Source organism: Diadema antillarum, unplaced genomic scaffold (assembly GCF_040938485.1).
Source record: "Diadema antillarum isolate AM-2024a unplaced genomic scaffold, OU_Dant_1.0 scf00000150, whole genome shotgun sequence".
Classification (NCBI taxonomy): Eukaryota; Metazoa; Echinodermata; class Echinoidea; order Diadematoida; family Diadematidae; genus Diadema; species Diadema antillarum.
The window spans coordinates 1,785,001-1,800,182 of NW_027271039.1; the positions used below are offsets into that span (position 1 = coordinate 1,785,001).

At 40.4% G+C, this 15,182-nt stretch overlaps 1 protein-coding gene across 1 annotated transcript in view; it reads right to left on the minus strand.

The window, feature by feature from the left end:
• The window catches only part of LOC139721805 (lipoxygenase homology domain-containing protein 1-like), a 63,193-nt gene that overhangs the window by 21,270 nt on the left and 26,741 nt on the right, over positions 1-15,182 (minus strand). The window contains exons 22-32 of the mRNA XM_071633128.1: positions 14,699-14,862; positions 14,162-14,248; positions 10,175-10,553; positions 9,666-9,820; positions 5,247-5,380; positions 4,502-4,659; positions 3,637-3,850; positions 2,841-3,025; positions 1,549-1,727; positions 611-727; positions 52-211 (exon numbers count right to left, since the gene is read on the minus strand). Coding sequence (XP_071489229.1) covers positions 52-211; positions 611-727; positions 1,549-1,727; positions 2,841-3,025; positions 3,637-3,850; positions 4,502-4,659; positions 5,247-5,380; positions 9,666-9,820; positions 10,175-10,553; positions 14,162-14,248; positions 14,699-14,862 — 1,932 coding nt within the window. The remainder of the gene's footprint in view (positions 1-51; positions 212-610; positions 728-1,548; positions 1,728-2,840; positions 3,026-3,636; positions 3,851-4,501; positions 4,660-5,246; positions 5,381-9,665; positions 9,821-10,174; positions 10,554-14,161; positions 14,249-14,698; positions 14,863-15,182) is intronic.

Below are 15,182 nucleotides of genomic sequence, written 5' to 3' on the forward strand. Positions count from 1 at the left end.
CAGGAGCATACACTGTACATGATGTAGGCAGATAGGTACAATGCGTCATACTTGTCAATTTCTCCTGTTTTATCTCCTTCGTCTTTGTCGTTCCGTCCTTCTTCAGCTTCTCCTCCGTGATCGAGTCGGGAACGAGCTCGCGAATGACCTCCCCATCGTCCTCCTTGCGGGAGAACCAGCGGTTGCAAGGGAAGACGTACGTTCTCGATCCCTTTGATGAGAGAACAGCAGGGGAAACAGTGACAGGGTACATTATGAAAGGTAATCAGGAGCAGAAACATTAGGACATCACACAGAATTCATCTTAATCATCTGACCTCAATTATCTGAGTGTGTATTGTAAGAAGTTTGGCAGAGTTCATTTAATAAGATCAGAATGAAAGGAACCCTGTCTATGTTGACAAAATGACACAATTCACACATACAAAACAAACTGCTTCATGAAACTGTATATAAGCTAGCCATTTCATCTTCCTTTCTCACAAATATATTCACTGATTTTTAATCATCTCCACATTCTTGGAAGTACTTATACATTTGTCCAAAGAGATGCTAAATTGTGACATATGAGTATCTCTACCCAGAGTTAAAAAATGGAATCACATCTGACCTTTTTGTTGTCCAGCAGTTTCCGTATCTCGACCTTGTTCAGGTGCCACGCTGCTCCAAAGCCAGAGTTGTCGTGGCCGATTCTTATCTTCTCAATGGTGTCCCCAACATCTTCCAGCTGGTATCAAAGAGGAAGGGCATCAGATATTTCAAAATGATTACAATGATGTGAGCATAATGAGGCTTCTAGTATGCAGTCAGTTATTACAAAGCATTTTGATTCAATACCTACTAGACAAATAGCTTCTTCTCTTTGCTCTTTTGTTCTGTTTTTTGTTTTTACAGCCGGCAATCTGCAATACATGGAATCTATAATGAATTTATGCCCTGCAATTTTTAAAATTAAATTACCTTCAGAGGACAAATGAAGGGGGATAAAAAACTCTGAACAGGATTCTGTTTTTAAATTTCTGCTACGTCTATTTTGTCATTTTTGTTGTTTTTTGTATAGTATGTGCAGACTGTCACCAAGCGTACGCCATCATAATCCATAACAATGGGTTTGCAAATAGTTTTCTGAACATGTATAAAGACAAAATTAAAAAAAAACATCATGTCTCGGAAAGAGTTGTTTATCTCAGTCGGTCTGTTTATACCAGTTGGACATTTTATATCTGAAACAGTTTTTTATCATCGAAATTGGAAAATGACTGCCTTTTGTAATGAAATGCTGCTTCTCCATTTTGTGTATAATTGTATTTGAAATCATTTCCTACTGCTCGGGGATACACATATTATCAGTGTTGCAGTCGCGGATCAGGGCGGGGGAGCACCAGGCTCGCGCCCCATTTATTTTTTTGTTGAAACAAAAGAAATAAAAAGAAAGGAAAACGAAGCGGTGGTTGTGCGTCCCCTTTAATTTTGTAAAGGCACCTCCCCTTTGTGGAATTCTTCAATCCGCCCCTGAGTGTTGTGTGATTTTAAACGATTCTACGATACCTCGACGATGAATTTGTCGACGGCACTCCTCTCGAAGCACTCCTTCCTCTTCTTCTTGTTATCACAAAGGCTCTTCTGGACCGTCACCACCTCACGGCCGTACAGCACGATGAAGACGTCTGCGTCAGTGCCCGCCCCATTCACGTCGCTGGTGTACACGGTCACCTCGTACGGAACGTCTGGGGGAAAATGAATGGGCATTGGGAGTAGCATGAGCTACATGTCCTATCCTACTTTAACAACTGTTTAGATGCTTACTGTGGAATCACATTTGGTATACAATGCACACAGCATTTTGAATACACTGGTTGGCCAATACCACTACCTTTAAGATTTTACAATGCATGTCACTATTCAAGGCCTTACACGATGAGCTTGATGTCTATTCAATGCATTGATAAAGGGAGCCAAAACCGAAAGGGAAATGTAGATTGAATGAAAGCAGCAACGTTAATGGAACACATCAGTGAAAGTTTAAGGAAACTCAGAGAATCGATGCAAAAGTTATGAATATTTAAAGTTTTTGGTTTTGGAACTGCTGGATGAGACTACTGGAGATTATGACATATGTAGTGTGGACAACAATATAACGAAATTACAAAGAAAATTCCATAAAAAATTCACTTTTCTAGCATAATGAAAGAGCAATTGACTAATCGCTTTCAGAAAGCAGGGGAAGTAATTGCTTTAAAATACACTTTTATGTCAGCATCAAGTTGATGGAATGTGTAATTTTCATGAAAAATTAATTTTTGTTGAATTCCCTTCATATTTTCTGTATATTGCTGTCTACACATATAGTAGTCTCCTTATCCAGAGGTTCCAACACCAAGAGTTTACAAATTCATAACTTTTGCATCGATTGTCCGATTTTCCTCAAACTTTCACTGATACTGTAAAAGTGGAAATTTTCGTGGTGTTGACATTTTCACACATTTCGCGCAACAAGAAACTAGCGCGAAAATAAAAACATGCGAAATTTTTGCATGCCATATGTTCCAGTACTTACTGTCTTGATTCCGCGGAATTAAAAACACGCGAAACTCATCTTACCGGGCCAAGCGCAAAAAATCAGTCGTGCGAAAATATCTGCTTTTACAGTATGCTCTACTAATGTTGCTGCTTTCACTCAATCCACATTTCTCTTTGGGTTTGGGTTTCCTTTATTTAACCTCTACCTGTCAGGTTTCCCTGATTCCACAAGAACATACACATATCAGGATTTATCATCGGACCTACTAAATTATAAACAGTGATTCATCAGTGGACATATTAATACATGTGGCACTTACGTTTCTCATATTCTTCCATCCTAGACTCGACGGGGAAGAGTTCTCTCTCAATGAGTCCATCGTCCTCTCCCTTGTCCAGCCATCGGCCGCAGGGGAAGCACCATCGCCGGCCAAGAGAGGGAGCATCAATTTCAACCTTCTCCAGCTTCCAGCCCGCGAAGCCCCCAGAGTTGTCATGGCCGATCCTAAAATTGATAAAGACTTATGCTAATTTTCCAGATGAAAAGCAACTACAATTAGGTATTAGCTCTCCAAGTTTTCGTGGCTGCTGGTCCTACAGGTAAAGCTAAGTCATATGACACATTTTGATATTGAAATCTTGGTAAATAATACCGCTGAAAAAGAAAAAATGGTTTCTGTGCTTCTCAAGATTCCGTCACTATCAGACTTCATTTCATGCATTTTTGTTTGTTATACTCAAACTTGGTAAACTTAATGAGTTTCAAAGTACAACTAAATGAAATGAAATACGATACGTGAGATGGAAGTCTCTTTTTCCTTTTCTGAACAAATATGCTTTCTTCGAGATCCTGTGTCCTTTTTTGAAAACATAATGATGGCAATAATCATGTAGCATTTAATCCATCCAGTTTGATTAATGGCAAAGTTATATAAAGTTAATATATGACATATTGGTTTCTTATAAGCAAAGGGCTGAAACAGCTCACAATACTTTAGTACACTGCAACAATCTTCACCCTACGGCTCTGACAATTCATTTAACAGCAGGATGTGCTAATTCAAGGTGCATACATATTCAAGAGAGATCATAGTGTTAAGGCACTCTTTTCCATACCTGACTTTTTCAAGTTCTCCAATGTCGACCGCTTCGACGACAAACTCGTCGGTGTTCCCCCGCTCGAACTTGTCGCGGTGCGTCTTGGACGCCTTGAGGAAGTGTTTGCCAGTGTCGCCGTTCTCTCCGTACAGCGTGATGTAGACGTTGGCATCGGTGCCAGAACCTCTCTCGTCACACGTTGTCACATACACATTGAATGTTTGCATGGTAGCTGTGAAAAAAAGAGTGAAAAAAAAAAAGAAATCATTGCCTGAAAAAACAAAATATACTATTAAAAAGTATTAGGCAAGCTAGTTACTGATATACACTGATCATTATACGAGTGTATAAATGCATACTAAATAATTTTCATCCCCTGAAGCTATCTGCAACAGTCCGCTGAAGTTCTACAAATACAGTGTACGTATTACCTATCACATATCAAGATTGAAAGTTTTCATATACAAATGTACAATGTAGTTGAATACCGTTGCCATTAAGCAAAATTAAAAGGGCAGGATGAAATTCCAACCAGACTACTGTGTATTCCATTTTCCCCTTTTGAACAATTTGCACAGGCACCATTCATGATGTGTTATCAGAATCATAAATGTATTAGTCTAGATTGCTCCATACTTTTTTACACTTTAATGGATATCAATGTAGCATTCTAGATCATCTAATAAAATATTAGATTTTTTTTTTTCATTAAAGTCATATTAAAAGTAATCTAAAATATTCTTGATATTCCTCTTATGGTAAAGAGTAGTTCGTACATTTATGAATAGTGAATACAAGAGCTAGAGCCTAGCATTTCAATTCAGAGTGCTCCACTAGAAATCAAACTTGAGGTTGGAACTGAAAACACAAGTCTGAAGCTTACACTTCAACTCGAGACCGATGTCCTCACGGATCGACGTCGACGACTTCCTGCGCTGGAGGGCACGGGCGATCACCTCCTTCTCGACGGGGATGAGCTCGCGGGCTATCTGACCATCATCTCGATTCGTGGCAAGCCATCTCTGACAGGGGAAGTAGTATCTGAGAATCAAAGGAAAATGAACAAAGTGTAACCATAAAAACAATGCCAAGCACGCATGTCGCTGTTGGGACAACAAAATCTTGTATCTCAAAGTTGTTAAATGTTTGGGAAAGCAAAAAAAAACATGGCAGACGAAGCACTATACCAGATGGGATCATCTTTCCTTTTAACATGCCACTGTGGCTTCATCTTGGGGGGTAAGACAGCTTGGATTTGGACAGGACATTACTCAAGTGATTTCAAAACAATTTTTAATCAAATAAACTTTCAATTCATCTTAGAATTACATGCTGTTGTTTTTTTTTTTATATATTCTATAAGAGGTTCCTTACTATCTCATAAACAAAAACTATACCACCACTTCAATCTGTTAATTTATTGGTACCAAAGATATGCTACTACTACTGGAAATTGATGAAAATATTGCTATTATTTCAATGCCTCATGCATATGTTTTACAAACACAAGTAGTTCCTGATTATACTGAATTCCAGACCAAACATCTAATACCACAGGATTACTTACACAGCATTTATTCTCTCTTGTATATCATGACAAAGTTCTCTGTAGATGTCACTACTCTCACCTGACATTGTTCTTTGGGTCCTCAATCTCGACCCTGTCCAGGAACCAATCAGAGCCCACGTTTGCATTGTCATGGCGAATCTTCACCTTCTTCAGCACACCGAGGTCAGCTGCTTCCATCGTGAAGACATCTTCCTACAGGGTAGAGATAGACACATTCTCTGTGTTTTGGGGGTCATTTTATTTAATTTATGGTAGAAATACACGAATAGGTATAATCAAGCCAAGATATATTTTCAGTAATCACCAATATTTGCAACCCTGCTTTTTCTTTACATTCTTTTCCTATCAAAATAAATGCAGAGAGCCATCCATTTCCTAATAAATGTTATTTATGTTACTTTGATTCTGGTAGATGGGATTACTCAACTCTTTCCCCACTTTCAAAATTGGTCGAGGTGTCTCGTAGTCATTTTTAAAACAAAGTACAAAGTAAACTTTTATTTTTCCAAAATACAGAGCTACCAAGTCTCACCAATTCTGCTTGAGACTCACGCATTTAGGGTCTGTCTCACGATCTCACGCATGGCACCCATTTTTCTCACGCATCGGGTGAAGTCTGCAACTTGGGCCAAAAATAAAGAGCATAGCTCAAAGGATTAAAGTGATAGTTGCAATTGAAAGTATATTTCCCTTTTGTCTTTCATAATAAGTAAAAAATAGTCACTGAAGTATGCACCAGATTGCAACATTAAGAGCTAATAATTAACTCTTAATGTGCCAGACCCGAAACCCCTAACGTGCCAGACGTTTTTACCCAACGCCAGAAAGTTTTCGAACTGGATTGACAATGTAATTTCAAAGTGTCATATCTTTGAAACTATTGACTGTTTTGAATTGAGTTCTACACAACAAATATCAAGAAATAATTGGTCTTTCGTGTCATGTAGTCAGTTTGCTGTAATATCTATCTGAACCTGAAATATTGCACAAATAATCGATATCATTAAAAAGTTAATATAAATTTTTGTGTAGTATGTAAAGAAAGAGTCAGTCATGATTTTTCTTCAATAGAACGCTCCCTTGACTCTGTGAGAAAAATTTAGAGCTACATTTCCTCTTTCAAATGATAACAGATTTGTCTTCTAGAGTTGTATAATTCCAAAGATATTGGCAGTTCAATTTGTCTTTTCAATTTCTTTTTCTGCCTCGGTAATTCATTTCCAAATCTAAGTCCTGTAGTCCCAGATCTTGTATTTGAAACTAAAGTAAATCCCGGGTCCTGGAATAGTGTCTTTTGTCCACTTGAGAAGGAAGCACCTACTAATCCTTTTTTTGTCTATGCAGACTGCAGGCCGGCGCACTCTATTGAAATCGGCAGGCCTTTGTTTACAGGTCTACTTTCCGTCCACTGTACATGTGCATAGACAAGAACAAAAGCGTGTTCTTCCTTTGTATAGGTGCTAGCGTGGGGACGATTAGTGAAGTTCACCAAGACAAAAGGATGAAAGACTTGACCGACGAACGAAAGCTTGACCCTCTTTGAGGGACAAAATGAAAGTTGCTCCCGCAGGAGAGCACCCAAGCAGAACAATGCGAGTGGAAATGCATAGACAACACACGCAAATTCAGTAGCATACACACGCGTGGTTTATCAATGAGAATTTTGATCTATATACAGCTCGCAGAGGGTGCGCTCTCTGCCGATTTTCCAGACGCGAAAAAAATACATCTTGCTGAAAAAACATGTATTTACTCAACATTTTCCTATGCAAGTATACTCATATTTTTAGTGCAAATGATGCCTATGCTAATCAGCTACCAGTACATATCAGTGGCAGTTTCTTGGTGTAACGTATTATGGTACCACGAGAACTTAAATGACCAATTTTTTTCGCGCTCTTCTTAGTCGCCGATTGGCGACCATGGCACGTAATAATAATAATAATAATAATTGCATTTATATGGCGCTTCATACTGACGTTTCTAAGCGCACTTTGCTACTCATACAAATAGATTAGAAAACACAATAACATTAACAAAATCAGCATTAACAGTAACAAAAGAAGAAGAAAGAAAAGAAAAGAAAAGAAAAATACATGTGATACAATGGTACAATAATTGATAACTGTGTGCGCCTCCAGGAGAAAAAAAAAAAAAAAAAAAATTACAACTGATTAAACAGGTGAGTTTTAAGAAGAATTTTAAATGATCCGACAGATGAGGCATTCTGAATATACAGAGGGAGTTTATTCCAAAGAGTGGGAGCAATGGAAGAGAAGGCTCGGTCACCATAACGGGTTTTTGTACGTGGGCCATGAAGTAATTGGAGAGAGGAAGATGAACGGAGGGGTCTGGCAGAAGAGGAGGAGCGGAGAGAGACTAGGTTTTGAAGATATATGGGTGCAAGATTATGTGTGATTTTGTACGTCAGAAGTAGGATTTTGAAAGTAATACGGGAATGGACTGGAAGCCAATGTAGTGAGCGGAGAACAGGAGATATATGGTCATGTCTCCTACTAAGGGAGACTAATCTAGCGGCTGAATTTTGGATACGTTGGAGAGGAGATATGTGAGAAAGAGGGAGGCCGGCAAGGAGGGAGTTGCAGTAGTCCAGATAGGAGGAGACGAAGGCATGGACGAGCCGCTCAGCTGATGATTGATCAAGCAGACGCCTGATCTTCCCTATTTTGAAAATACCCCATGATGCAGACTTACAAATGTTTGTGATATGGTGTTTAAGAGTTAAGTGTTTGTCCAAAGTAAAGCCAAGGTCTCTAACACAGTCAGAGACCTTAATAATCCCATCCCGAGTAGTTAGATCTGGTAGAGGAACTGTGCTCCTAAACTGTGATGAGAAATGGATGAGTTCAGACTTGTCTTCGTTCAGACGGAGTCTGTTGGCAGTGGACCAGGCTTTGATGTCGTTGAGACATTCTCTCAGTGAATTAACAGCAGCAATCCTATCGCCAGGTGACATAGTTATGTAAATTTGAGTGTCGTCAGCATACATAGCGTAGTTGACTCCATGATGACAATTGATGATTCTGGTGAGTGGACCTGTATAGAGGAGAAAAAGAAGGGGGCCGGCAACGGATCCTTGCGGAACTCCGCAGCTGATAGGACTAGGACGTGAACAGGTCCCATTGATTATCACCCTCTGTGTGCGATCTTGAAGATATGACTTGATCCATTGGATGGCAGTGCCTGTGATGGAGTAGTCATTACTAAGTCGTTGTAGTAGCAACGTGTGGTCGAGCGTGTCAAACGCAGCCGAATAGTCAAGAAGAAGAAGAGCAGCCTCATTGCCCTTGTCGACAGCAAGAAGGAGATCGTTGAGCACTTTCAACAAGGCAGTTTCTGTTGAGTGGAGGTTGCGGTATGCTGACTGGTTTGTAGGACTGGTTTGTAGGACTAAGGTCGCCGTTCGGCGACCATGGCACGTTAAGAGTTAAATAAAGCTCCCAACCATGGGAGGGGGGAAACCCCCCTCGTTCGTACGCGCATGCGCAGGCGCCAAGAGGCCGAGTCATGAAAATCTCACTCACAAAAATTCTTTGAACTTGGCATATCTGAAAATATAGGCTCTTTATTTCACAAGCATATTGTGCTCTACTTTCTCTATTCCTTTTCTATTTCATGATTTGGGTGGGCGATGTCTGCTTCTTGAGTGAATGTACAGCATGTAGGTAACCAGTTTGCTTTATCAGACTCATGATGGATTACACACAACATACACAGTCTGAGGAGGGCTAGGGACACAGAACAATGAAAACAAAAGGGGTGGGTTGAAAGTCAAAGGCAGGGAGCCAAACAGGTAAGGGAAGGGATTAAAGCAAGGGGGTGAACGGACAGAAGGCAGAGGTGGGCCAGTGATCATCCCAATGATCATAGGGGGCAACCTGTGAAGGGAAAAGATGAATAGGGAGGTAACATCAAACAAGATACAGAACAGAAGGATAAAGAATAGGAAAAGAGTGAATAGTGACAGCCTGAGCAAAGCTGTTGGTTCACCTCTGCCTTTCGTCTGTTCACCCCCCCCCCCCTGCTTTAATCCTACTCTCTAATACCTGTTGGGCTCCTTGCCTTTGACTTTCAACCAACTCCTTTTGTTTTCATTGTCCTGTGTCCCTAGCCCTCCTCAGACTGTGCTTGTTGTGTGCAACCCTCATGTGATAGCTTCCCTACATGTTTGTCATTTTGCCTTAGGTAATTCTTTAAGTTATTTACCGTAAAAGTGGAAATTTTTGCGGTGTTGAAATTTTCGCGCATTTCGCACAACCAGAAACTAGCGCAAAAATAAAAGCACACAAATATTTTTGCTTGCCATATGTTCCTGTGCGTGATGTCTTGATTCCGCGGAATTAAAAACACGCGAAACTCTTGTTACCCGGCCAAGCGCGAAAAATTAGTCGTGCAAAAATATCCACTTTTACAGTATCAGGTCAAAGATCATCTGCACTCTAGACAAACTACCCACCTGATTCCTCTCAAATTTGTTCACACTCGTCTCTGAGTCCTTCATGCTGCGCTCCCCCGTGTCACCCTTCTCCCCGTAGACGTTGATGAAGACGTTGGCATCAGTCCCTGCCTGGAAGATGTCCCCGGTAAAGATGTGAACCTTGTATGTTCTCACTGGTAGGGGAAGGGAAAGAGAGGTAGAGAACTTATCTGTTCATGAGGAAGAGGTGAATTCATCACACGTTTAAGTTCAATGCCTCTCTCCTGTATCCAAGCTGACCAGAATGCCATCGCAGAAGGGCAAAGAATAAATTAGAAAAAAAAAAAAAATCTATAATGTTTAATTGATCATATAGTTTCTAAACCCCAAACCATGTAGCGTTTTCTAAATTTGTAGTGATTTTCTTTTTTGAGCCTTGGTTTTGTTGTCATCTAACCTTTTCTTTTTTGTATTTTTAAAAGGGGGAGGGTCGGGGTTAATAAGGAGAAAAAGGGACACTGTAAAATGGTCGAGAGAGGGAGACTCACTGATGAGAGAGTTCCTCCGAAGCAGCTTGCCATTCATGTCAGTAGGAACCAGCTCCCTCACAATCTGCCCATCGTCCTCGCTCCGGGCCAGCCACCTATTACACAGGAAGACACACTTGTCCGTCTCCGGTGGGGCTCCACCCTCCTCTCTCCCTCCTTCCTCCTCCTCCTCTTCAGAGATTGAATTCTTGTCTTCCTCCTCATCCTCTTCCTCAAAATCATCATCGCTGTACCTCCTGTAATCGTCATTGCCGTTCTTGTCTCCGCGGCGACGGTCCTCCTTGCGCTTCTTGCCCTTGTTCGTCTTGGTCTTGGATTTAGACTTGGACTTGGAGTGTCGCTGCTTTTTCCGCTTCGGTGGGAACCGCTCAATTATCACCTGAGGTGAGGATGAAAGATGGAATATTAATTCTCGACATAATTGGCTGGAATGATAGGGATGATAGGGTGGCCATATAGACATGAAATCCTGAATATTCAAATCTTCCTAATAGGCAGATCTGAAATAAATTAATTGCACACAGCACATCTGTTACGCTGGAACTCTGATGTTGTACTTTATTTGTGGTTCTCAGACACAATATAACTAATAGAAAAAATAACATTTCTAAATTTTGACATGGCATCATCAAAAGGGACACTCACATTGACTCTTAAATGCTATTTAATTTATGTACCAATTGAAGTTTTCAGGCAGAGCAGAGGGGCTTGACTTATTGCAAATCTTATGACTAATAAAAGTATTAGTTAACTCTAAAAAAAAAAAAAAAACTAGATATATCGCTATGGCTACTGATATGCCTCCGCCATAATGCATGGTTCTCCCAGGGAGGTGGAAGAAGATGGAGATGGCACTCTGAGAGCTTCCCTCAGAGAAAAAAATCAAGTGGTCTTACACCGATTACGTCTTGAAATCCAACCCTCATTCTGTGATAAATATGTCAAAATCTGGCCTTATCGGTCCACCCATCACCCTCCGGCGCACTAGAGTGACGCAACATGATCTCCTTTCCAGGCCTTCCATAAACACACGCTCGTAAAAATCGGGCTTTGAAGCGATGCGTGGCACCGACAAAATGACGTCATATTCAACATTTTGGCAGTCTATTACATTCAGTGAAAGATGTCCCCCTTCGAAAACTACAACTTATGGCGCAAAAATTGGGTAGCGTGGTATGTCTATACCTTTCGCTGGTTCAGCAGACTGTGCTGAGGAGATTGCCGTTTGAACCAGCGAAATCGGTACACAAACAACGGAGTTACTGAGCAGTTAGTTTTGTGCGCTAGAGATGTCATCATATTGTTTCTGTATCGATTATGAGAAATTCCGCACATTTCCGCAATTTTTTTATAGTTAGAGAGGTAGGCCTGACCTTGATCTTCAAAATGATATAAGTTACATGAGCGTGTTCGAGCGTGTTTTCAAACAGTTCGAGTGTAAAAGTAGTGCTTCATAAAGACCGAAGCGGGATTTTTTTCGTCTGCACCCGAGCGAGCTGGGGCTTTTCAGCGTACTCGTCGGGTTGTTGTAAGGCCGCCGCGTAGGCGTCGGGACAGCGTTCGTTGCCGTTGTTTCGGTGAATTTGAGTTACTAGTAAACACATATTGGAATGTAAAGTTGAGTGTTAAAAAGTGTAAATTAGACATATCAGCCTTTATTATAATAATTTTCCGTAGAGAATTAAAGATGATATCTACAAAAGCCTAGATGTATGATGCTGTAAGTTTATTTTAGGGGGGAAACAGAGCTTAGTATACAGCGTTTCGCCTCACTCTCCCTCGATCATTCATCGGTAAATACCGGTAATCGGCTTGACTCTACCCCATGCTAACGTTACAAAAAATTGAATTAAAAAGTAGTAGAGTACACCTCTGGAGCTAGTAGAATCTAACGTTTAACAGTGGTTAGATTCTAGTTTGTGAAATACTAGAGTCTACTAGCTACATTGTAGGACTAACGTTAGGTATGCTTTACTAGGCAGCATACCTGAGGTGACGCTGCGCTAAACAGTGTCCTGAGCCTTGCCCTTGCCTTGGCCTCCAATTTCCAAGCCAAGGCCCAACTAACTTTCTGAGTTTCAGTTTCAATTGTAAATCAAATCTCGTTAAGTTGCTGTGTCAATGTGATTTTGAATTTGCTAAAGAAGCAATTCCTCCTCAACAAACTCGTCTCCGTCAAAATCACGATCGCCAGAACCACCACCACTGCTTTACACCACTGCTTACACTCTAGAGTTCTGTGCTCACACCGTAGGACGCCATTTTATTCCCTGACCACAATGCATTTCGCGTCGTGAGTTTCCGCCACAAGATTTACGACTTGCAGTGCGCCGAGCGTGAGTAATGGGATTACGGGAGGGGGAAAAAAACGCTGTCGGGGCCACGCATGACTTCAAAGGAAACTCAAAAGAGCACACTCCATCTTTCTTCCACCTCCCTGGTTCTCCTAATAGGTCTATAGTACAATGTCTTGACAATGTGTGATGACAGTTTCACACAATTGGCAAAATATTAAAATGACAGGTTTGACACAAATGTGCTGAATGTTCACTTTCCTAGAACTAGGTTCAATTGGATGAATGATTAAAATGTCAGAGTGCAGGTATTTGGGGAACTGATGATTTTTACTTGACTTTTGACCCTTTTATAAGTCTATGCATTGAGTAATTTTGAAGGTATTGAGAAAAAGTATAATTTCAGTATCAAATGGGAAAATAGCATTATCTAAACCTGGCCTTTGACCTTTGACCTCACAGTTCCAAAGAGAATCAATGTTAGGTTGAACATGCATAAATATGTAAGTTTCATGATGATACCTTGAGTTACTTTCAAGATATGGAGGAAAAAGTGCAATTTAGCACTTCCACTTGACCTTTTACCTTTTGACCTTTGACCTTTTGGCAAGAAACTTCCCCCAAAATATATATTGGGTAATACATGCCATACATCAAGTTAAAAAAAAAAAAAAAAAACCTTCAGGCATATTGCATTTTAAGGAAAGTGGTGATATTTTGAGGAGCTGACCTTGACCTTTGACCCCCTGACCTTTGACCCATGACCCCCAACTTCCCTAGATAATCACTGCCCATCGGTACAAGCATATATACTAAGTTCCATGAAGATACCTTGAACCATTTGTAAGATATGGAGAAAAACATGAAATTTCAATTTTTTTTTTCACAAAATAACCTGTGACCTTTGACCTTTGACCCTGTGACCCTAAAATCCACACAAAGTATTATCCCCTAAGGATATACCCTCATACCAAGTTTGATGTAAAACCACCACATGGTTCTTGAGATATCGACAAAAACAAAACGGGACGGACGGACGGACGGACGGACGGACGGACGACCCGAAAACATAATGCCTCCGGCCACTTCGTTGCGGAGGCATAAAAATGTTACAACAGAATTCCTAGGATACTGGGACATTACAAACTGTAAAATATTGGAATATATGTTGCACTTGTACATCAAATTGCGAAGATAAACTATGCACAAATATTAAGAGCATACAATATCCATCACACATAATTATGGCACTACACCCAGGCACTGGGGAATTTTGCAGTAGTTCTCCATCACAGGCAAGTAAACAAATGCATGAAACTTTACTTTAAAAGGGCTTAGGTAATACAAATGATTTCCGTGCACATAGGAGTTAATAACAGACTATTCTGCCCTACTTTGGCAAAAGGAAGCAAGTGACATGCCATCCAAATTGGAGTTATTGATGTTTTCACAATTCACATAATGAGCTCTTTTCCAGGCAAAATTTCATGCAGAAACACTCATCCTACTAAGGTTAGATAAGACATCATGACAGTCCATTGACGTCAGTGTAAATGACATATACATTTTGCTCTTTTATGAGAAATGTCACTTTTGTCACTTGCTTCCTTTTGCCAAAGTAGGGCAGTATTGTGGGCGGTGGCATTTTTGAGGAAAAATAATTTATACAAGAGATATTAAAGCATGTACTGACCTTGTCTAGAAACCAGCCGGCGAAACGCCCCGCTCCATCGTGACCTATCCTGATCTTTGACAGCGGGCCTACATCCTCTGCTTCGATCTGTGGAGAAAGAAAAAGATTGACAAGACAGACGTTAGAGCGCCCTCATGTGTTGCTGGGAAGACATTGATACACCTCACCACCTTTTCCAATATAGAAACTCATTGAAGGCTAGTGCCTAGTATAACATGCCGACAGGTGTCTATGGAAAATGTGTGCTGGAGCAAAATCAGTCCATCCTAAAGGGGTTAAACTAACCAAAATGATCTGGTTTACTTACAAATGCACTTTACTGGGGAAACAAACAGCTTATAATATGTCATTCAATCAAAGATTCATGATCTTGAAAGCATTTTTTCATCTTTGTGACTGACCTTGGTAAATCTTCCTTTGAATAGCCAAGAGAAGCCATCACAAAAGCCATGATTGCATATTGCCAGAAAACTATATTTTATCTTTCTTGCTCTCAGTACGAATCTCTCTTGAGAAATCTTCTAATCGTCTTCTCACCTTAAACTTGTCTGTCATGTTCCTCTCAAAGTTGTCTGTTCTATTCCTCAACTGGAATTCTTCCGTCTTGCTTCCCTCGTCACCGTACATCGTCAAGAAGACGTTGGCGTCCGTCCCCGCTCCTGACCTGTCACCGGTGAACACAGTTATCTCATATGGAATTCCTACAACAAAAAGAAACAGACGAGAAGTCAAAAAAGGATTTCAGAGTAAAAGGATATATCATTTCACTCTTATGAATCATGGAGATGGGACTAGCATTTTCACTTGTTGAAGACATTTCTTGTTCTGAAATCCACACGACTGGCACAAAAAAGGAACCAACGAAAACTCTTAAATCAACATTTCACTAAATTGAATTCTTTTTGCTGACAGTCATATTTCGACATCACACTGTCATGTGCATAAAACACAATAAACAGAGTGCGAACTTGCATGACGAAATTGGTTGAAACCGAATGCTTCCAACTAAAGCTAAGAAAGG